The sequence below is a fragment of the Chrysochloris asiatica genome, unplaced genomic scaffold (assembly GCF_000296735.1).
Source record: "Chrysochloris asiatica unplaced genomic scaffold, ChrAsi1.0 scaffold00161, whole genome shotgun sequence".
Lineage (NCBI taxonomy): Eukaryota > Metazoa > Chordata > Mammalia > Afrosoricida > Chrysochloridae > Chrysochloris > Chrysochloris asiatica.
Window position 1 is genome coordinate 2,486,062 of NW_006408679.1, and position 23,362 is coordinate 2,509,423.

Below are 23,362 nucleotides of genomic sequence, written 5' to 3' on the forward strand. Positions count from 1 at the left end.
TGTGGTTCAGAGTTCTGGGACCATCCCCTGAGCCTGCTTGGTCGGGTATTCTGTGTTATTGTTGGCGGAGCTCTCTGCTATACATCCACCCGATCTGCCATCTTGTTTGTTCTCCCCTCTGAGAAGATTTTAAAACATGAAAATCTGAAGTCTGGACCTCCAGAGTTCTAGGAAAAGCAACATCTGTACAACCAGTTCTGGTACATCTAAAGCCCAGTACACGAGCCCCAAATCTATGACACTAGCCTTGAAATAAAAAGTCAAGGACAAAGAATCAGACTCCAAGTCAAAATTTTTCTGGCACATGGATTAATTTGACTGTATCAGTCACCCTTCAGCACCCCTATAAAAAAACAAACCCACTACCATGTGGTGATGGTGGTGATGGTTCTTAGACGCTGTGGAGTTGGTTCTGACTCATAGCGATCCTGTACATTTTTTCCGAGGTTGTAAATCTTTATGGGAGCAGTAAGTCTCAAGCAGAGTGGCTGGTAGGTTTGAACTGCTCACCTTGTGGTTAGCAATCCAGTTCTTATCCTGTAGTACCCAAGCCCCTATACTACCTGTTAAGAAACCTGGGACTAGAGGATTTCGATTTGTACAGAATTTAAGAGCCATAAACCAGATAAACTAGTCAAAGACCTTGTGGTACCTAACCCATATACCCTGTTAGTATCCATTCCAGTAGATTGTGCCTGGTTTACCATCCTTGACCTGAGGATACCGTGGCAAGCTGTCTACGAAAATTATCACAGGACCCAAACTATACAACTATCAGTAACTCAGCAGTGCATGATCTGTGCCTAGAACAACCCCAAACCAGGGCTACCAGTCGTGACCATGGGAGTTCAGGCATGAGGAGGAGAAGACTGGCAGACAAATTTCACAGTTAGGCCCCTACTACTTGTCAAGATTGGAGCAAGACTCATTAACAACCTGCGATATGCAGATGATACAACCTTGCTTGCTGAAAGTGAAGAGGACTTAAAATATTTACTGATGAAGATCAAAGAGCACAGTCTTCACTATGGATTACATCTCAATGTCAAGAAAACAAAAATCCTCATCACTAGACCAAGAAACAACATTCTTATCAATGGAGAAAAGATTGAAGTTGTCAAGGACTTCATTCTTCTTGGATCAACTATCAACACTCAGGGAAGCAGCAGTCAAGAGATCAAAGGACTTATTGCATTAGGCAAATCTGCTGCACAAGACCTTTTTAAAGTGTTGAAGAGCAAAGATGTCAGCTTTAGGACTAAAGTGTACCTGAACCAAGCCATGGTATTTTCAATAACCTCATATGCATGCAAAAGCTGGACAGTGAATAAGGAAGACCATAGAAGAATTGATGCTTTAAGTTATGGTGTTGGAGGAGAATATTGAAAGTGCCATGGGGCTGCCAAAAGAATTAACAGATGTGTGTTGGAAGAAGTGCAGCCAGAGTGCTCCTAAGAGGTCAAGATGGCCAAACTTCGTCTCTCATACTTTGGACACATTGTCAGGAGAGACCAGTCGCTGGAGAAGGATATCATGTTTGGTAAGGTGGAGGGTCAGAGAAAGAGGAAGACCCCCAGCGAGATGGATTGGCAAAGTGGCCAAAAATGGGCTCAAGTTTGGCAACAATTATGAGGTTGGCTCAGGACCGGGCAGTGTTTCGTTTGGTTGTGCATAGGGTCGCTATGAGCGATGGCACCTAACAACAACAACAACTTACACTGGACTGCTAACTGCAAAGTCCACAGTTTAAATCCACCAGTCACTCTGAAGGATAAAGATGAGGCTTTCTTCTCCCATAAAGATTCACAGACTTGGAAAACCTATACAGGATCCCTGAAATGGAACCGATTCTATAGTACCCAATAACTTGTGGAGTCAAGTGCTTACTAGTTTTCATAGATACTTTCACTAACTGGGTAGAGGCGTTTCCTGGCTGTACTGAAAGAGTTAAGCCCTGCTTAGAGACTATGCATGATTTGGACTACCTATATCAATTCAAAGTGATAATGCAGGAGCCTTTATAGCATAGACAGTACAAATCTCTGGACTCAGGAATAAAGTGAAGACAACATGCAGAAACCCTCCACAGGGTTGTTACGAGTCGGAACTGACTCGATAGCACTTAACAACAACAGCAACAACATGCATCTTGGAGACCAGTTATCCAAAAAGACTGAAAAAAAAAAAAAAAGGCATATCCTACAGGAAACTGATTAAGGATTGTCAAGAAACCATTTTAACTTGGTTACAGTTTCTGCCTGTTGCCTTATTTCAAATATGAAAGGCTTCTAGTAGCAGTTGTTGCTGTTGTTATGGGCCGTGGAGTCGGTTCCGACTCATAGCGACCCTGTACAGGGTTTCCGAGACTGTAAATCTTTATGGGAGCAGAAAGCCTCATCTTTCTCCTGCGGAACAGCTGGTAGTTTCAAACTGCTGACCCTGAAGTTAGCAGCTCGATTCGTAACCACTATGCTATCAGAGTTCCTTATTCTGACTCATAGCAACCCTGTACAGGGCTCCGGAGGAGCACCTGGTGGGTTTGAGCACCACCAACCTTGTGATTAGCAGTCCAGTGCTTATACTACAGCACCACACCAGAGATATCTATATTTACTTCTTATGCTAATAATGTGTGTCCTCCCTACTATGCTTAATAAGTTTACTTGTTCCTAAAAATCAAGATGTATTTTCTCCCCACCCCTCTGTCAGTAGTTGTATTAAGAGCAGGGTGGGAATTCAATACCCTATCCCACTTGCACTAACAGGTGACCAATGTCACAAGCTTAAATTAATTGATTGCTGAATATGCTCTCATTAGCCAGCTCCTGGGGGTCAAGGCTATTACCGTCATAACTTTAGAGCACTCCCACAAGTTAGAAAGTCAAGGGACCTTCCTAATTGACTCCAATAAAAGTCTCACTTCCATGACTTAACCAATTTTAAGATCTACTTGCCACCGCACAGTGGCAGCTCATGCTGCCTGCCAAGAGAAAAGCCAGTTACAGGGAGACACGGGTATGGTAATGCAAGCAAGGTTCAAGAGGGACTGTTCTCCAAAGACTGCCTCCCAGAGGAGAAAGGGAAGAGAATTTATAGTGACTTTAGGCATGGGGTAGAGGTTTGAGGACTTTGAGAAACTTCTTCATTGTTCTGTTTATCTCAAGTTGTACTGATCCTTCAGGGGAACTTCTTTACTCCTATAGTAGTTCTCCATTGCTATTGTTGTTAAGTGCTGTTGAGTTGGTTCCTAAGATCAGCTGGTGAGTTTGATCCTCCCACCTTGCAGTTCAAACTGAACTTGTGGTCCAGTGCTACAGTGCCACACCTCAGGGTGGCTGCTAAATACTGACGAACCTAAAGGAAAGTACCAGTCAAGGTTAGAAGTCCTGGTGTGGTGCTGTAGAATAAGCACAAGACTACAAGTTTGGTTTGAACCACAAGGTCAGCGGTTCAAACCCACTAGCCACCCCTCGGAAACCCTATATAGGGTCACTATGAGTTGGAACAACATAATTGTCCTCAAGATGGGTGCTGAATACAGATTAACCTAAAGGAATGTCCAGGTCAAGGTTAGCACTAATGACCTCTCCCCTTAGTTTCAGCTTCATAATCAGAATGCTCCTTGGTGTCTAACTTGCAACACTACCCATAAACTGCTCTTAGCCGACATCTCAGCCTCAGTGTAAGACCGCCACTATTTCCCAGAGTCCTGGTGTGGCTCTGTGGGTTGAAGTGCTGGACTGCAAGGTCAGTTCAAACCTCAAGGTCTGTGGTACCATCCACTTGGTGGCACTTAACTGGACAGCCCTTAACAACACCAAAGACCTTTTGATTGAGTTAGAATCAAAGTATTACAAAGTTAGTATCACAAAGTTGAGAGGAGGTCTTACCACAGAAATAGACTCACTCCATGGCATCAGTGGTGTTGGTGTTGGTGATATGCCATGAAGTCAGTTCCAACTCATAGTGACCCTGTTATAGGGCTTCCAAGATTGTAAATCTTAATGGGAGCCTCATCTTTCTCCCACAGAGTGGCTGGTAGATTTGAACTGCAGAACTTTCAGTTAGCAGCCTGACTCGTAACCCACTACGCTGCCAGAGCTCCTTGTGATATCAGTAGCTCTCCAAAACAGAAATGCGTTAGTCATAATGCTAGCCTCACATGGGGGAGTTTGTATATTTTTAAATGCTACCTGTTTTTATGTCCATAAAACAGGCCCAAAATCAAGAAGAAATCAATAGTGCTAAAATCACAACAGGATTGAGCAACAATTGAGAAAGCCCTCAAGCCCAAAGTCCTGACTTCTCCTGGATAACATCATGGTTTCCCAACTGTAAGTGGCTCAAGTCCTTATTCTTACCGATCCTCTGTACTCTGCTTTAACTGCCTCCCATACTGTCTTCCATGTTCTATTTTCCAGGTAGCCTACTTAAGTCCCCATCCACTACTAATAGTGAGGTCTGAAAACCCAGGTTTCCCCCTTGAGAAACTATAAAATAACACCAAACTGCTTCATCAAAAACACTCCTGTTCAGCACGAAGTAGTTAAGACCAGTTGTCACCCTGTTTCCCATGCTTGGAAAAAATAACAAGAGGAGGAAATTATAAGGAGGTCAAATCGGAGAACTGGAATTCTTTCCAGCCAACAGGCAAGGACCTGACATTCCTTCTATTTAATTAAAAGGAGTTGAAATTCCTTCCAGCTAACAGCTGGGACTAGAGTCCTGGTGTGGCGTTGTAGGATAAGCACTGGTTGGTGTGAACCGAAAGGTCAGCGGTTCAAACTCACCAGCTTCTCGGAAACCCTACATAGGGTCACTATGAGTTTGAAAAACTTATTAGTCCTTGAGATGGGTGCTAAATACTGATTAGGGTCACTATGAGTCAGAAGCAAGTCTACAAGCAAGGCACTTAACAATCAAAGTAGGGACTAGGATTCCTTGTAGTAGCCTGGCCCCCACTCTGCTCCTAATAATGCAAATTAACTGTCCTGAGGTCTCGCAGCCCCTGCCCCCACTTCTTCCTCTGGCCCTAGCTCAAGAAAGGAAAACCAACTTCCTTAAAGTTGTGTTTCAGGACCACCAATCACCACCAGTCTAAAGCGGTGCCGCCAGATTTCACTTCTGATACTTGTGCAGAGCCACCCAGTGTATCAGATAGATGAATTTATGACATATTCCCGAGAAATCCACCCCGCAGAGCATGCAAAGGCAGCCATTCTTTGAACATGGGGCACATGAAAACCCATGTTTGCTGTGAGTGCAATCACTCTACCTCTGATCCCTATACACTAGTTTGTCTCCATGATATGTAGGTGTATACCTCTCCTCCCTTAAAAATCCTATAAATTGTATCCTGCGACAGCCCAAGTTTAGAGGAAATACCTCTGGGTTCCTCGCCTGCCCACAAATAAATGTGGATTTCACTTTCTCGAAAAACTGGCATCGTGAATACTGGCTTTCTCCAGAGTCAGTTACAGGCCCAAAAACACTATCCTTAATCCTAACCTGAGAAATAACCCTACCATTAAGCTATGAATTGGAATCGACTCCATGGAGATGGGGGTTTTTTCGGTTTAGATCTAATCCTTACCCCAGAACTAGTGTTAACCAAAACTGCTTCGAACCCAAATCCTAAACCTAAATTTAAATTTATTTCCCCCAATCCTAACCGTACCACAATCCTAACGCTAATTGTCCCTAACCTTAGTTCTAGAACTAAATCCAACTTTAACCTTAACCCTAAATGTATTTCTAAGCCTAAACCTAGATATAACCTTAACCTTAACTTTAGATCAAAGAGTTGTTAAGTGCTATCGAATCGGTTCTGACTCATTTCGACACAGTATAGGGTTTCCGAGGAGCAGTAGGTGAGTTTGAGAACCGCTTGATCCTGCGGTTACTCCACACCAGGACTCCAGATCAAAGGAGTAGGGCGGTAGAATTAAAGAAGTAACAACAAGTAATCTTTCTTAGGGGGCAAAATAATTGAAGAAGAGACGACTTAAAGGAGCACAACACAGTTTGACCCTCCATACTAGCTTTCTCGGGGTATCAACCCAAAAACGACGCTTTGGGCGCCTAGGAGGCCCCGCCCGTGTCTTCGGCCCCGCCCACGAGCGCAGACGCCAGGGGCGTTCCCGCGGCAAGGCATCAGCAATCTATCCGGGGTGGTCGGCGCGGCGTGCTCAGCGGCAGTAGCGGCGACTTTGGGCCCTGGGGCGCCAGCGGGGAGCGGGCCGGCGCGTTTGGGGTAGTGAACTAAACGGCTGTAGTGTGTCTTTAGGTCTCGGCGTCTGGCTCTTGGAGCAACAGCGGCAAGAGGAGGATGGCGGAGTCCTCGGATAAGCTCTATCGGGCCGAGTACGCCAAGAGCGGGCGCGCCTCCTGCAAGAAATGCAAGGAGAACATCCCCAAGGACTCGCTCCGGATGGCTATCATGGTGCAGGTGCGGGCAGGGAAGCTTCGAGCTCGGGCCGCTTTGTATGGAGCGGCGGGAGCGAGTGCCGGGCATAGCCCCTCCCTAGGAGCACAGACCTATCTCCCCCACCTCCAGTCGCCCCCGGCTAGGGAAACTGTTGAAGGGAAGGGTTGGGGGAGGATTCAGGTGGCGGATTTGCCCTAAGCAGGGGGTTGGGCCCCGGCCTCTCGAGCAGCATTCTGGGCTTTGTAGAAACTGCTCTTCGCTGTGCGGCCTGCTCGGGACTCTCCCGGATGGTGTAGCAAAACCCCGGGAAATCTGGAGTTGGTGGTACCTTGTGCTTGCTTATTCAAATGAAGGCGATGCTTGTATTTCAGTTTTGGAGTGGAGGAGTTATTGTTTATGTTTCAGCGAATAGGCTTAGGAAAAAAATATGCGTGATCTTTAGACGTTAGTCTGTTTTGTTTCGTCTTCGGGCTGCGAACCGAAAGGTCAGCAGTTCGAAACTACCAGCTGTTCCGCGGGAGAAAGATGAGGCTTTCTGCTCCCGTAAAGATTTACAGCCTCAGAAACCCTGTACAGGGTCGCTATGAGTCGGAACCGACTCCACGGCACATAACAACAACATATTGTAGAATACACTTTTGATAAGGCGCTGTAGGATCAGCACTGGACTGTGAACCACAAGGTTGGCAGTTCAATCGCACCAGCTGCTGCTGTTTGGAAACCCTTTCAGACTTAGGCATTAGTAGCCAATGGGGCTTAAGGAGACTACCAGGGAAATAGAGGATCACTTTCAGTCTCGACAGTACATTTTATAACCGTTTTAGATTTTCAGAACAATTAAACCAGAGACATTTTCATATACTCCCATCCCCCCCCTGCATACAGTTTTCCCTATATGTTGTTATGGGCCGTGGAGTCAGTTCCGACTCATAGCAACTCTCTGCAGGGTTTCCGAGGCTGTAAGGAGCAGAAAGCCTCCTCTTTGTCCCGCGGAGCAGCTGTTAGTTTCGAACTACTGACCCTGAGGTTAGCATCCTGATTCGTAACCAATATGTTACCAGAGCGCCTTTTATAGCATCTTTCAAAAGTGTAATATATTTGTGGCAATTGATGAACCAGTGTTGATAAATTATTCTAAGTGGTTATGAATCGGGCTGCTAATCTCACGGTCAGCAGTTCAAAACTAAGAAACTAACAGCTGTTTCACGGGAGAAAAATTAGGCTTTCTGCTCCTGTAAAGATTTACAGCCTCGGAAAACCCTGTACGGGGTTGCTGAGTCAGAACTGACTCTACGGCACATAACAACAACAGAGTTTACAGTTTACATTAGGGCTCATTCTTTGTTATACATCTTGTGGATTTTTGACAAATGCACCACCGTTACACTATCATGTTAGTGCCATCTAGTCGATTCTGACCCATAGCGACCCTTTGGTTTCCGAGGAGCAGCTGGTGAGCTTGAACCGCTAACCTTGCAGTACAAACGACTTTGTAGTCTGGCTCATTAACACACAGCGCCCCACCAGGACTGATTAATAATCTTGTGCTCCACCTGTTCCTCCTTTCCCTGACTCCTAGCAATCACTTTTCTCTCTCCTTGTAGGCTTGACTTTTACAGAAAGCCGGATGATTGAAATCATACAGTATGTAGAATTTTCAGACTGGAAATTTGTCTGATTTTGACCTACCTTGTGCTAGAAGATTTTTGTCCTACATTGATTGTGCCTGCTGGTATAGAAGGATGTTTTAAATCTATTTTGGACTGTGATTTCACTTCCTGCTTACCCACAGTTTTGAATCTTGATTATATGCAAAATGATGCACTCACTTTGGGCTTAATTTACGTTCTGTGGGTTGTTTTTTTTTTTTTTTTAACTTTTTATTGTGAATTAAGTGAAGGTTAACAGACAAGACCATTAGTTTTATTGTCAACAAATCATATGCTTTATTTAACCTAAATGATTCAAAATAACATTTGCCCCACACATCCCAGGTTCACAGATGTTCTCTTGATGAATTTATAGTTGTCTTTTTATGAATACAAGTGCAGTGATTAAACATTGGGCTGCTAACCAAATGATCGGAGGATCAAACCCACCAGCCCTCCTTGGAAGAAAGATGAAGCTGTCTGCTCCCATAGATTTACAACCTTGGAAACCCTTTTGAGCACTTCTCTGTTCTACAGGTTGCTGTGAGACAGAATGGATTTGACAGCAGTGGGCAGGTTATGAGTAGAGTGGCTCTGAGTGTTGGTCTTCTGGGCTTTTTGACCAGTTGAGGATCTCCCTCAGTGCCCAAGGGGTGTTAGAGTGTCTTTAAGTGTGTGGGAGTGGGTCTTAAGGCTCCTGCTAAGGCCTAGGGGTTCCTGCCACCTCCACCTTCCAATTTGCCAATGTAATTCTGGTTCTCACAGGTCCTAGTCCTCCCCACTTTCCACTTAAAACTGTCTTACCCCAGTTTAGTGCTCAGTGTCAAGGCAGCTCTTCATTTTCCTTCTTTGCAGTGAGACAGCAGCATGTATGAAGAAAGATTAGAGAGCCCTCACTGGATTTTCAGGACTTAACTGGCAGAGAGGAACCCTAGAATGTTAACCAAAAGACCAGGGATTTGAACCTATTAAGCTGTTCCATAGGAGAATGTGGCAGTGTGCTTCTGTAAAGACTACGGTCCCGAAAATCCTCGGGAGTAGTTCTGCTCTGTCCTGAGTCATAATCAATTTGACAACAGTGGATTGGAATAAAGAGGGGAAGGGGCTAGCACATTTTTGTGAAGGAAGTATTTAGTGCCAGATGTACTTCGGTTTCCTCATTTCATATTATGGCAGGTTCTGAGGCTGTTATCTTGGCTTCCTCAGGGTTTACCCAGTAAACATTTATTGAGCACGTACTAAGTTCCAGGCAAGGAACACAAAGACACACTGCCCTTGTTGGCTTCCAATTAGTTAAAGAGAAGATGGCTGGTAAGCACCCTGATCAGGTGCTTCCCCTGATGGAGCTGTGTGCCTAGGAGAGGAGGCCAAGAGGTCCAGCTGAGTGAGAGCTTGAGTAGGAGTCGCTTACAAAATGATGAGGGGTTGCAAGAAGATAGAGAAGTAGACTGAGCCATACTTGAAGTTATATCTTAGCCTTGGGAACCCTGTTGAGCACTTCTCCTCTGTTCTATAGGGTCGCTATGAGGCAGAATGGATTTACAGCAGTGGGCACGTTATGAGTGGAGTGGCTTTGAATGAAGCGTTGGTAGAGTTCTTGCCTCCTGTGAGGAGACCCATACTCCCAGGTTCTTTTTCCAGCCAGTGTACCTCATGGGCAGCCACCACCCATCGTCAGTCAGTCATACTGTGGCAGCTTTTGTGATGCTGGAAGCTATGCCACTGGTATTTCAAATGCCATTAGGGTCACCCATGGTGCACAGGTCTCAGCAGTTTCCAAACTAAGACAGACTAGGAAGAAAAGCCTGGCAAACTACTTAGAAAATTAGTGAAAACTATTCCTAACATCACTAGGGGACATTGTTAGAGCCACACGCTGTTATGGAGATGGTGCAGCCCCTGGCAGTGTTTCTGTTGTTACCATGACTTGGAGCTGACTCCATGGTGTCTAACAATAGGAATGGACTTCGAACTTTACCCTGAGTATATGGGGAGCCTGGTGTGGCGCAGGCTGTACTAGGAAACCCTGCATTCATACAGGGTTGCTGTGAGTCAGAACCTGTGGAGGCACTTAGCAACAACAAGCTCTTATGAAGAGCACTGGGGACACAGTGGTTAAGCACTCATCCTGGAACTGAAAGATTGTTGTCAGTTCGAGCCTACCAGCTACTCCACCAGAGAAAGATATGGCAGTCTGCTTCTATAAAGATTCCCACCCACTGTCTTCCAGTTGACTTTGACTCAGGACCTTATAGAACACAGTGGAATGTTCTGTAGGGGTGTGGCTGATGGATTTGAGTCCCTGGCCTTGTGGTTAGCTGGTTAGCAGGTCAACCTGTAAAGATTGCAACCTTGAAAACTCTGGGGCAGTTCTATTCTTATGTTGTTGTGAAGTGCCGTCGAGTCACTTATGACCCATAGCCACCCTATATATAGGGTTTCCAAGTAGCAGCTGGTAAGTTTGAACCGCCGACCTTACAGTTCAAATGACTTTGCAGTCTGGCACATTAACCCACAGCACCATACCAGCACTCCACTCTGGCCTGTGTTGTTGTTGTTGTTGTGAAGTGCCTGCTGTTGAGTCGGTTCCAACCCATAGTGACCCTGTATAGGGTTTCCAAGTAGCAGCTGGTGAGCTTGAACCATCAACCTTGCATTTCAAACTGCTTTGCGGTCTGACACATTAACTCTGGCCTAAGGAGCTCTGGTAGCGTAGTGGTTACGAATCGGGCCGCAAGGTTAGCAGTTCAAAACTACCAGCTGTTCCGTGGGAGAAAGATGAGGCTTTCTGCTCCCGTAAAGATTTAACAGCCTCGGAAACCCTGTATAGGGTTGCTATGAATCGGAACCAACTCCACAGCACATAACAACAGCAACAACATAGGAGTCCTGGTGTGGCGCTGTGGGTTAATGCGCTGGACTGCAAAGCCATTTGAACCACAAGGTCGGCGGTTCAAGTTCACCAACCACTCCTCAGAAACCCTGTACAGGGTTGCTATGTTTGGAACCAACTCAATGGAAATTAACCAACTCAATGGAAATTACAACAATAGGATAGTTATAAGTTGAGATCAACTTTTGGCAGTGGATTTGGTGTCGTTTTTGGCTTACTGTCCTAGTATGAGGATTCTGTAGAGGTTCTTAACCTGGGGTATGGATGGTGACTAGATCTCAGAACTTTATGAATTTGAATGGGTGAGAGAATTGACATCTATATTTTCATTAGCCTACCCTCGGAAACCCTGTACAGGGTTGCTATGGCTCAGAACTGACTCGACGGCACTTAACAACAACAAAGGTGAAATTTAGTATTTCCTTCAGGTATGACTGTAAGCAGCAAAGCATTACCTGTGATTCTTGTCAAAAATAGTTCTTGAAGGTAAATAGTAACACTTTACAGTTGTTAATTTATCAAATTTTCATTTGCATTCATCACTACAAAATTACAGTAATGGCTAAAGCAGGGCTCAGAAGTCCTAGTGTGGCATGTAGGCTAAGCACTGGTCCGATAATCACCAGATTGGCAGTTCAAACCCACCAGCTGCTCCTCAGAAACGCTATACAGGGTCTCTATGAGTGGGAACATACTCAAAGGCACTTAACATGTCTTAATTGCTTAATGTTTTAAAGTATTTAAGTCCATTTAAAGCATGGGTTAGTGTGTTACCCATAGTTGATTTCTAAATATTTTTATCGTTGTTGTTGTTACGTGCTGTGGAATCGGTTCCGACTCATAGCGACCCTGTTACAGGGTTTCTGAGGCTATAAATCTTTACGGAAGCAGAAAGCCTCATCTTTCTCCCACGGAGCAGCTGGTAGTTTCAAATTGAGGTTAGCAGTCCGATTCGTAACCACTACGCTACCATACTGAGAAAGGGATGTCCAAGGTTGCCTCTGTTCTAGTGGGAAATCCATTGCTGACAAGTGTCCATTGACACAGTGACTGTATAGGACTGAGTAGCACCTCCCACAGGCTTTCTAAGGCTCTGATTTCTGTGGAGATCGCGTTTTTCTGGCAGAGCAGCTGGTGGGTTCAAATGCCATCCTTTTGATAAGCAGCCAAGCATATAACCACTACGTCACCAGGGCTCCTTCCTAGTGGGAAGGACAGACGAAAACAGTACAGCCAGTGTGTTGAGGCAAGCATCGTGCAGTTGTGGAAGAGAGGGTTGGCTCTGCCTGGGTCTTTGGGAAGCACTTTTGGAAAACTACACTTGAGTGTGAATTACTCTTTGCCAAATAAAATTTTATTTTCTGGGCCACCCTCAGCCTGCTTGATGGTGAAAGAAATGCCCCCATTAAAAGAAAGTATTGTTTTCCTATCATTGTAATTGGAGGTGGACTTGAGTTTTAATACAGTATGTAAAGTTGGTCCCTTTGCTAGCTGAGCAGGTAGAAGCCAGAAAGAATGAAGCCATTCTTCTCCAAGCTTGGCTATAAATACTTTCTTTTCCATTTGTATAGGTTTGTTCTCTGAACTGTCAGAATACTTGATAGTTTAGTTATCTATCATGCTGTCCTTTCTTCTTGTTGTTAAGTGACCCATAGCAACCCTGTATAGGGTTTCCCAGGAGCAGCTAGTGGGTTTGAACTGCCGACCTTGTGGTTCTCGTACAATGGCTTATCCTACAGCACAACACCTCTAAGCATGCTGCATTTGAGCAGCATTTAGGATGCCCAGAACTATACTGGTATTTGGGGACACAATATTAAGACCAAGGTTTTAGATGTGGGTGTAGGCCAGAGTCATTGAGCCATACTCCCCTCGTTTGCACAAGAGTAACCTAAAGAATGGGTTAATGCACTAGACTGCAAAGTCAGTTTGAATGGCAAGGTCGGTGGTTCATGCTCACCAGTTGCTCCTCAGAAACTCTATTCAGGGTTGCTATGGGTTGGAATCCATTTGATGGCACTTAACAACAACCTGAGTAGAGACCAGCATAACAAGACAGGAAGAGTTAGATGGACCACCCACCACATCTGTTTAGAAGAGATTATCTTTCTTCAGCAGGAATGCCTCCATTCTTTCTTCCTGACAGACTTGAGATATTCAGTAAACGCTTATTGAGTGCTCTCTGGAGCAAACACTAGCAAAACAGGCATAGTTTACCTTCCGGAAGTATATGACCCAGTGCAGGACACACACATTGATAAGTAACTACACAGCCTCATTCGTAGCCATTGTGAGAGGGAGGGAGAGAGTCATAGGGACCTTGAAGAAGGGATGTTTCAGCTGAAATGCATGGGGCTAGGGAACATTCCAGACAAGCTGAAGCTGCTGCAAACCCAGGTGACCTGGCTAATGCTGATATGTCCTTAGAGGGCCACAGCCTTAACCTGGCTTTTAGTGTTATAGCCAGAAAGAAAACACTCATGTGTTAGAAGAGGGAGAATTGGAATACATTGCCATTGCTTTTTTTTTTGTTTCCCTGAATAGCTTGCCCATCCCTACAACTCCATCTTAAAAATTCTGCATAATAGTTATTTATTGTTGTTGTGTGCCGAATAGTTGGTTCCGACTCATAGAGACCCTATACAGGGTTTCCGAGGCTGTAAATTTTTACGGGAACAGAAAGCCTCATCTTTCTCCTGCGGAACAGTTGATAGTTTCAAACTGCTGACCTTGCAGTGCACAGCTCGATTCATAACCACTACACTTATTGGTACTGTTTAATATTTCATTATATATGCATGACATAGCTTTATGTTCTGGAACAGCAGATGTTTGGGCTGGAGATGCCTTCAGTTAGAGTAATTTGTGTCTTTTTAATAGGTTTTGGGGTTATTCTTCCTGCTGGGCAGCTGAACTTTGTTGTCAGGTTCTGCCTAGCTGACCCTGAAGCAAAGTTATCCAACCCAGCTGCCTCTATCTGGGAAATGGAGGTGGTGATCCACCTGGTTGTGGGCTTATCATGACTTGGGACAACAACAACAAAAACCTGTTGCCTTCACATCTACTCCCAATCAAGGTGACCCCATATGCCAAAGAGTAGAATTTTTCCTAGGGTTTTTTTGCTGTGATCTTTACAGAAGCAGTCCTTTGGCACTGCTGGGTGGTGGGTTCACACCGCTAACATTTAGGTTAACAGTTGAGTGCAAACTATTTGTACCATCCAGGGACCAGTAAATGCTACTCTTTCAGGTCTTTGTCACTGCCTCGGAGCTTGAACCTGATGTTGTTACATTGATAAGTTTAATAGTGGTAAGTTGGAAACCATCTAAGTGTGAAACATCAAAGAAAGGAAGTTACTGTGAGAGAGGAAACCACCTTTGCTTTCTATGTGACTGGGCTTCCAAATTCCTGCACTTGGGAAATTGTGCTTAATAAAAGCCAGTGAGCAAACTAACAGCCCAGCTTCAGGGGGCAGGAAGGGAGTTCTATTCTATTGTCTTTCCTCTCTGGCCCACATTCCCTGCACTGTTCTCTTTCATTCTCCCCTCATAGAAGTCACTTCATTCCACCCACATCTGTGTCTGCTGTGATCTTGACACATTTTTTTTTCTACCTTGCTCATTATCTTGGGACTTGCTCCTCATTATTCTTGACTGTAAAGGCACTTCAAGAGCCCTTTCTGGGCCACAGAGGCCCTTTGAATCCGGGCCTGACGAGACCAGCTGCCTGGCCTTTCCTTGTCAGCTGCAGTGGGAGCTTGACATGGGATGGCATGTCTTCTGTGCATTTCACTATACCAGGAAGTAAGTCATGTCACTGGAGTGTAACAGTGTACGCAGAAAGAGCTCTGTTCTGTCAAGTTGACAACATTCCTTGAGGTGTTTGATGTGCTGAGGCTGGGGTCAGGAGAAGCAGGCAGCAATTGTCTACGCTGTCTAGAAAGAACTGGAGAAGGAATGCGGAAATGGAGTGTGCTGTCTCATCTATTGGCAACTTTTCCTGGGACTTAGGCGCAGATATATGCATTTGGTTTTCGTTTTTCGAGGATTTAGTAGGTTCGCTGGCTGCTGAGGCCTGAGATTATGTAGGTTTCAAGTAAATTGGAGTTAGAGTTTAATCCCTGATTTGTTTCCCTCTGATTTGACATCCTTATAGTCACCCTTGTTTGACGGAAGAGTGCCACACTGGTACCATTTCTCCTGCTTCTGGAAGGTTGGTCATTGCCTCCCGCAACCCGATGTTGAAGTGGACGGGTTCTCAGAGCTGCGCTGGGACGACCAGCAGAAAGTCAAGAAGACCGCCCTGGCTGGAGGAGTGGCAGGTGGGTGCAAGCCAGTACAGCTCTTCCCCAAAGCATCCAGAAGGCCTTTTTCAAGAGATGAAAAAGAAAGTTCTTTTCTTCCCTCTCTGTCTTGCACACAAGCATGTAGAGTATACCTCCTGCATTATTATGTTGCCATAAATTTTCCCAGATGATTGAAATGAGGCCTTTAAATTTAAAAACCTCAATTTTCCATCACTTTGTGAAGGGAGTCATCTGAGAGTCATGTCATATCTCTACTTTTCTAAATGGGTTAGCTCATTCTCATGACTGCGGGCACCGACGGGAACAGGGCCTTCCTACTACAAGGCCATTTGTGCCTATGCTGCGCTGCGCTGTATGCCCATTCTTCTTGCATCTGGTGATTGATTTGCTTCCAGCTGTTTCATACCTGCTGTAGACTGTGAAACTAGTGACAGAGATAAAGAATTGTGAATAAAAATAAGAATAACTTTGGCTAGGAAGAATCTAGAGGATGAATGCGTCAGTTTTAGCAAAGAAAGGGTATAATAAAAATGTTCTTTCTGGGGCCTTTTCCCCTTTTGTATCTAGTATATTGTCGATTTAGGAATCTAGTATTATAGTTGGATAGTAATTCATAATTTTATAATACAAAAGGACAAAATTTTACTAAAAATATGACTCTTTAGTGGAATCATCTTAAGCCATAAAGTTAAGGTATTCCCAAGAGCCTAACATAACATCTTCTCAGACATACAAAAAAATTTAAATCATCTATATCCTATAGTCCATTGATAATTATTAATATTTAGGGGTATCTCCATATCATGATTTGTTTCTATAGAATTGACTACATGTATGTGTGTGCCACCACTCATCTGTCAGTTTGCCGTACTGTGGTGGCTTGCGTGCTGCTGTGATGCTGGTCACCTATGGTGACAGATTTCAGCGAAGCTTCCAAACTAAAATAGACTAGGAAGAAGGAGAGACAGATAATTTCTGAATGGTTAGCCACTGAAAACATTATGATTAGCAACAGATTACTGTCAGATACAGTGCTGGAAAACAAGCCTCTCAGGTTGGAAGGCACTCAAAATACTACCGGGAAAGAGCTGCCTCCTCAGATATGATCATGATGATGTGGATGAACTAAAGCTTTCAGGCCTTATTTGCTTGATTCAATTCAAAACAAGAAGAAAGCTTCAAACATCATTAATAATCAGAAAATGGAATGTACAAAGTATGAATCTGAGAAAATTAGAACTTGTCAAAAATGAAATAAAAGACAAAAGGGTCAATGTTCTAGCCATTGGTGAGATAAAACAGATTGGTATTAGTCATTTTTAATCTGACAGCCATGTAGCTTACACCAGGAGTGACAAATTCAAGAGGAATAAGGTAGCATTTATAATCAAAAAGAACATTGCAAGATCTATCTTGAAGTACAATGTTGTCTGTGATAGATCTTCATTGCAAGTACAGTTTTTTTTAAACAACATAAAAGACAATTTTACATGTGGATGGCACCAGATGGAATACACAGAAATCAAACTTACTACATCTTTGAGAAGAGACAGTGGGAAAGCCCCATCTCATCATCTAAAACAAGGTCGGGGCAGACTGGAACAGATCATCAGTTGCTCATATGCAAGTCCAGACTGAAACTAAAGAAAATTAAAACGAGTCCATGATAGCCAACTATGACCATGAACATAAACCACCTGAATTTAGAGACCATCTCAAAAACAGATTTGATGCATTAGACACTAAAGATCGAAAATTAGAAGAGTTATGGAATGACATCAAGAACATCATATAGGAAGAAAGAAAAAGATCACTAAGAAGACAAGAAAGAAGAAAAAAAACAAAATGGATGACAGAAGAAACTCTGAAATTTGCTCTGTAGCATAAAGATGCTAAAGTGATTGGAGGATATGAGGAAGAGCTGAACAGAAAATTTCAGAGGGCAGTTTGAGAAGACAAACTCAAATATTAAAATGAAATGTGCAAAGACCTGGAGTTCACAAAAGTTTCTCAAGCTGAAAAAGCTGAAGAAAAAATTTAAGCCTCAACTTTCAATATCAAAGGCTTCTATGGGCAAAATATTGAATGATGCAGAAAGCATCAAAAGAAGATGGAAGGAATATAGAGTAACTGCACCCCCCAAAAAATGGTCAGTGTTCACTTTTTCAAGTGGTAGCATATGATGAAGAACTGATGGTACTAAAGGAAGAAGTCCAAACTGTATTGGAGGTATTAGGGAGGTTGCATAAGGCTCCAGGAATTGACAGAATGCAAATTGAAATCTTTCAATAAACTGATAGGAAATTTGGAAGAGAGCTACCTGGCCAACCAGTTGGAAGAGATTCATATTTGTGCCCATTCCAAAGACAGGTTACCCAACAGAAATGCAAAAATCAATCAGCAATAAATATCATTAATATCACTTACAACCAAAATTTTGATTAAGATAATTCACAAAGGGCTTCAACAGTACATTGATAGGAAAATGACAGAAAACCAAGCCGAATTCAGAATAGGGCATGAAACAAGGGATATCATTGCTGACATCAGATGAATCTTGACTGAAAGCAGAGAATACCGGGAAGATGTTTACTTGTGTTTTATTGATTGTACAAAGGCTTTCAGCTGCAAAGCTATTGATAACATTGCAAAGAATGGGTATTCCAGAACTCTTGATTTTGCTCATGTAGAACTTGTAGAGAAAGCAAGAGGTTTCTTGTTCTAACAGAACAAGGAGATACTAAATGGTTTGAAATCAGGAAAGATAGTTGCCAGGGTTGTATCCTTTCACCATGCTTATTCAATCTGCATGCTAGCAATATTCTGAGAAATTGGCTGGATTAAGGATGACAGGTGTGGCATCAAGATACGCAGTCCTCAAAATGAAGAGGACTTAAAATACTTAGTAATGAAGATCAAAAACCATAGCCTTCAGTATAGATTGCACCTCAATTGTAAAGAAAAAAAACTGGATCAATAAATAACATCATGATATGATGAAAACATTAAAGTTGTCAAAGACTACATTTTGCTTAGTCCACCATCAGTTCATGGAAGCAGCAGTCAAGACTTTAAAGGACATTGCACTAGATAAATCTGCACAAAACCTTCTTAAAGTGTTGAAGAGCAAAGATCAGTTTGAGGACTAAAACGCACCTGACCCATGCCATGGTATTTTCAATAGCCTCATATGTGTGCGAAAGGTAGATAGTGAATAAGGAAGATCGTAGAGGAATTGATGCATTTGAGCTATGGTGTTAAAGGAGAATATTAAAAGTACCACAGACTGCCAGAAGAACAAATCGATCCGTGTTGTAAGAAGTACAGCCAGAATGCTCCTTAGAAGCAAAGATAGCCAGACTTCACCTCTCATACTTTAGACATATTATCAGGGGGGACCAGTCCCTGGAGAAGAACATTATGCTTGATGAAGTGGAGGATTGGCAAAAAAGGGGGAGACCCCCACCCCTACCCCCACCCCCAGTGAGACGAATTAGCACAGTAACAGCAGCCGGGGGCTCAAGCATAATAATTGTGAGGATGCACAGGACCGGGCAGTGTTGCATTCTGTTGTGTGTAGGGTTGCTTTGAATCAGCACTGATTTTGGGCACTTCACAACAACAACCATACATGTTACTTTTTACATTTAACAATATTTACTCTTCATGTTAAAGTTATTTGACTTATGTCCTAACAACAGTGTCATACAGAGTGGAGCCCTGTCATAAGTCAGGAACTACCTATAATATTCATTTGTTGAGTCCTTGCTCAATTTCATGCACTGTTCCAAATACTTGACATATATTCATTTTAATTCTTGTAAGAACCCTTCATTAGAATTTTTTGTTGTTGTTAAGTGCTGTTGAGTCGGTTCCATCTCCTGGTGACCCTATATAGGGTTCCCAAGGAGTAGCTGGTGAGATTGGACCACCAGCCTTGTGGTTCAAACCTACTTTATGATCAAATCCTTACCCTGCAGCACCACACCAGGACTCCGTAAGACTAATACAATATTAAGCACTTTATAAGGAATTGCCAAATTGAGGGAGGACACCAGATAAAATGAAATGAGGCAGGTCAAACAATTAACCACCAACATAATGGTCCCTCAAAGAGCCTTTCAGAAGGATAATTTTATTGCCAGAAAAGGAATTAGCAACCACAGTGGTTAAAAATGAACATATATGAAGTTAGACCAATTCTAATCCCCAGAAACACAAGTTGTCCTCGTGTAGGAACCTGGAGAGATGGAGAAGGACAGGACTGTTTGGAGCTAAATTCTGAGCATTTTCTTATGTTTGATTCTTCAGGCAAAGGCCAGGATGGAAGTGCCAGCAAGATAGAGCGGACGCTGAGTGACTTTGCAGTAGAGTACGCCAAGTCCAACAGAAGCACATGCAAGGGGTGTTGGGAGAAGATAGAAAAGGTGAGCATTTGGGTGTTCAAATGTCTGCTCTTGTATTAGATGTCTCAAGACAGAGAAAAAAGGCAAGGGCTTTTTAATGCTAATGCAGCACCTTTTTGGTAAGTGCCACCAAGTTGGTTTTAACTCATAGAGACTCTGTAAAGGGTTTCTGAGAAGCCGCTGGTGGATTTGAACCACCAACCTTGTGGATAACAGTCTAGTACTTATCCTAGCACCACACCAGGACTTCAGTTCAGATCTTGGTTGATAGCGGAAATGATTGACTTTTCTTCCCAACGAATCTTGCCCTTACCACTCATTGTTCAGTCCTTGTGTGTATAGTTGTACTCGCTCTTAAAGAGATCTGGGAGAATTTGGGAAACATTTACACAAGGGTCTCTTCTGGACTCAACAGCCACTCAAGGAAAGCTATTGTTCTACATTTTATGGTAGGGTTAAGCTTATGGAGTATTTTTGTTCTTGGTATATGAGACTCCCGGTTCCTTCTACTAAGTAGGGATAACTTCATTAACCAGCCCTTCCAAGAATTCTAGTACCTAAAGGCTGACAAGCAGTCAAGTGGAGACCCTGGCAGGAGGGTAGGCATGTGCCCTCGCCTCCTCACCCTCCTCCAATCTGTTTAAGGCATTGTTTCAAGGCCTCTACATACTGCCTAGAAAATTGCAATTGCCAGTGGGCATTTTAGGAAGGAAAAACATGCCAGATCTTAACAAAAATTATCTTCCACAAACAAAAATTTAGGGTAAAAGTTCAGGTTTCCATCATTTCAAGGGGAATACCAGAAGCAGGGCTTGCTTGGTATGAAATGGAGTTTGTTGTAGTGTCTTCAGCCCATCATGCTGAGCTCTCTGGGTCTGGAACTCACCCAGGAATATCAGGCCTGAAAATTGTAGATCAAGACATGCTAGCAGTACTGGGCTCTCCTGTTAGGTCTGTTGCCTCTTGTTAGGAGGCTGCTCATGTGAGAAGAGATGGCCGAGTCCTTTCTACAGGGCAGAAAGTTCAGCATCACACTGCATTGGGGGCCTGCTAGGGGTGTGTGTGGCCCAGCTCTGCCCCAGCATGCCAAATTGCATGTTCTTATGTCTGTCCTACATCAGCAGAAACATCCTCGGGGAAGTTGCTCATCTAGGCCAGGAGGCAAGTAGCCAGTCACTGGAATTGTTTAAAATGAAAATGCTAAGATTTGAAGACAACACATGATCCTCAGTGGTATAAAAAGAGTAAAGCCTCCAAGTAACCTGCTGACCAGATCATGACTTGACCCTGAGGCCTCATGGGTGGAATGCAGGCTGCATCTTGCTGCCCACACACCCCTTTGATGTCCACTAACTTTCCTTATCTCTCCCTTAATACCTGTAGGGCCAGATGCGCCTGTCCAAAAAGATGCTGGACCCAGAAAAGCCACAGATGGGTGTGATCGATCACTGGTACCACCCAAACTGCTTCATCCAGAACAGAGAGAGGCTGGGTTTCCGGCCTGAGTACAAGTTCAGCCAGATTGCAGGCTTCGTCCTCCTCAGTACAGAAGACAAAGAAATCCTCAAGAAGCAATTCCCAGAAGTCAAGAGTGAAGGGTAGGCAGGGCTTCTGGGGCTTTGATGAGGAGTATGACGGAGACCCGAAGACCCTACCGATTCTATATTGTTAGCTGCCATCGAGTCAACCCCCAGCTTGACCCTGTGACAACAGATCAAAACACTGTCCAGGCCTGCACCTATCTCCATGATCAAAAACTGTTCTGTTAAGTGCCAGAACATACCGAGCACTTTACGTAGGATAACTCATTTTACTGTCACCATACCTTATAAGGTAGCTGGCGTTCTTGTTCCAAGGTTTTGAACTCATTCATGTGATGGCTGGCCTCACTGCTGCCCCTGCTCACAGCACAATGCCCTCCCTCAAGTTGGAGCAATCTGCTTAGACCTCTCCGCAGTAGTGGGACCCCACCTCTGAAGACAGCCTATTCACTCAAGCCTGTAAACCTCAGGAGCAGCCCTGTATTTTAACATGAAAAGGCTCAGCCTGGGCATGGGTGCTTTATCTTTCTGCACTCCCTGCTTCCAGCCTTTTGTGTGTCTTTTTTTTAAAGCCCCCATCCAATAGGCCCCTGACTCATGACCTCGCACACAACAGGGTTGTACCTTTGTGATCCATAGGGTTTTCCTGGACTGATTTTTTGAAACATTGTAAGACCTTTCTTCCTAGTCTTTGTTTGGAAGCTGTACTGAAACCTGTTCAGCATCATAGCACTATATAAACCTTCACTGACAGTGGCTGCACATGAGATGCATTGATGGGAAATAGATCCCAGGTGCTCTTGTTTGTGTCAAGAGACATGGGATTCTGACATCAAATGGGGCCTGAGCCCTAGATCCTGTACTAGGTTATCCCAAAGACCAGAGCAACTTCAGCCTGCTCCTCAGCTTGAAGGCTGTGTTCAGACTGATTTTTCTGAAACATTGTATATTCCTGCCTTGGTTGAGAATACTGCCTGAGTATGTGGGCCTGACACTAGTGAACTGCAGCATAGAGTGAAGCATTGTATGGGGTAGCGTGGCAAGAGCAGGGTCTTCCAGGGAGGAGTTAACATTATAAAACACGTAGGACACATCCCAGGTGCCCTGTCACTTGGCATCACTGGGTTTCAGAATTGTAGTGGCTCTGGTTCTTATATCTCTGTCACTTTTCAGAAAGAGAAAGGGTGATGAAGTGGATGGCACTGAAGAAGTAGCCAAGAAGAAATCTAAAAAAGAAAAAGACAAGAGTGGTAAACTTGAAAAGGCGCTCAAGGTAAGTTCTGAATTTTGTGTCTCCTTTTTCAGTTCTTTTCCTTATCCTGGGAAGAAATTCAAAGGTGTGTGTGTACTGCTTACCAAGACCTTTAAGAGTTTCAAAATTGATGGCTGTCATTAAATAGCATGGCTTTTTTCCCCCAAACTGTTTTCTTCCCTCCTCCCCAAAAAGCAAAGTTTTTATTTGGGAGAGAACCTACATTAGGCTGTAGGTATCTGGCCATAGCCAGGTGTCAGCAGGAGCTGAGGGGTCTGTTCCCATTTGCCAAATTGTGCATCAATGTGTGTCCTGGACCTTCAGGATCACTTGTAAACACCAAAGGGTTAATATCAAATTCCAGAATGCCAGAGGTTCTTACCACTTGCCATTTTGTCAATTCCAACTCACAGTGACCCCATGTGTGTCAGGAATCCATAGGATTTTCAGTGCCTAGGAAATAGAACACATCGGACGTTTCTTCCAAGACAACTCTGGGTGAACAGGAGCCTCCAACTTTTCAGTTAGCAGACAGTCACTTAACCATTTGCATGTACACATATGGCTTGAAGAGATAGTTTTTCCTTATAATTCAATGAGGACCTTTCGTAGTAAGAAAAATGAACAGAGTAAAAAAATAGTTACATAGACAAAGGAATAGAGGACATTTGTTTGGTGAAAGGAGAGAAATACCTGTGAGCTCACTGATCGCCAACAAATTCACCATTTTGATTATTCATGTGTTGAAGCAAAGTAAAAAAAAAAATCAGAAAACGCTGGGTGCTTGGGAAACTAAGGGAGAATCATCTGCCTCTTCTTGGGAACATGATTTCCATGAGCAGTGATAACAAAAATTAGAGGCAGTTTCTTCGTGAGAATCACAAGATG

At 43.7% G+C, this 23,362-nt stretch overlaps 2 protein-coding genes across 2 annotated transcripts in view; both read left to right on the top strand.

The window, feature by feature from the left end:
* The window catches only part of MAP1LC3C (microtubule-associated protein 1 light chain 3 gamma), a 47,724-nt gene extending 41,459 nt beyond the window's left edge, over positions 1–6,265 (top strand). Inside the window, exons 5-6 of the mRNA XM_006871157.1 lie at positions 2,945–3,020; positions 6,086–6,265. Coding sequence (XP_006871219.1) covers positions 2,945–3,020; positions 6,086–6,265 — 256 coding nt within the window. The remainder of the gene's footprint in view (positions 1–2,944; positions 3,021–6,085) is intronic.
* Positions 6,266–6,328: 63 nt separating this feature from the next.
* The window catches only part of PARP1 (poly (ADP-ribose) polymerase 1), a 46,492-nt gene continuing 29,458 nt past the window's right edge, over positions 6,329–23,362 (top strand). Inside the window, exons 1-5 of the mRNA XM_006871128.1 lie at positions 6,329–6,448; positions 15,125–15,290; positions 19,587–19,702; positions 21,065–21,279; positions 22,396–22,495. Coding sequence (XP_006871190.1) covers positions 6,329–6,448; positions 15,125–15,290; positions 19,587–19,702; positions 21,065–21,279; positions 22,396–22,495 — 717 coding nt within the window. The remainder of the gene's footprint in view (positions 6,449–15,124; positions 15,291–19,586; positions 19,703–21,064; positions 21,280–22,395; positions 22,496–23,362) is intronic.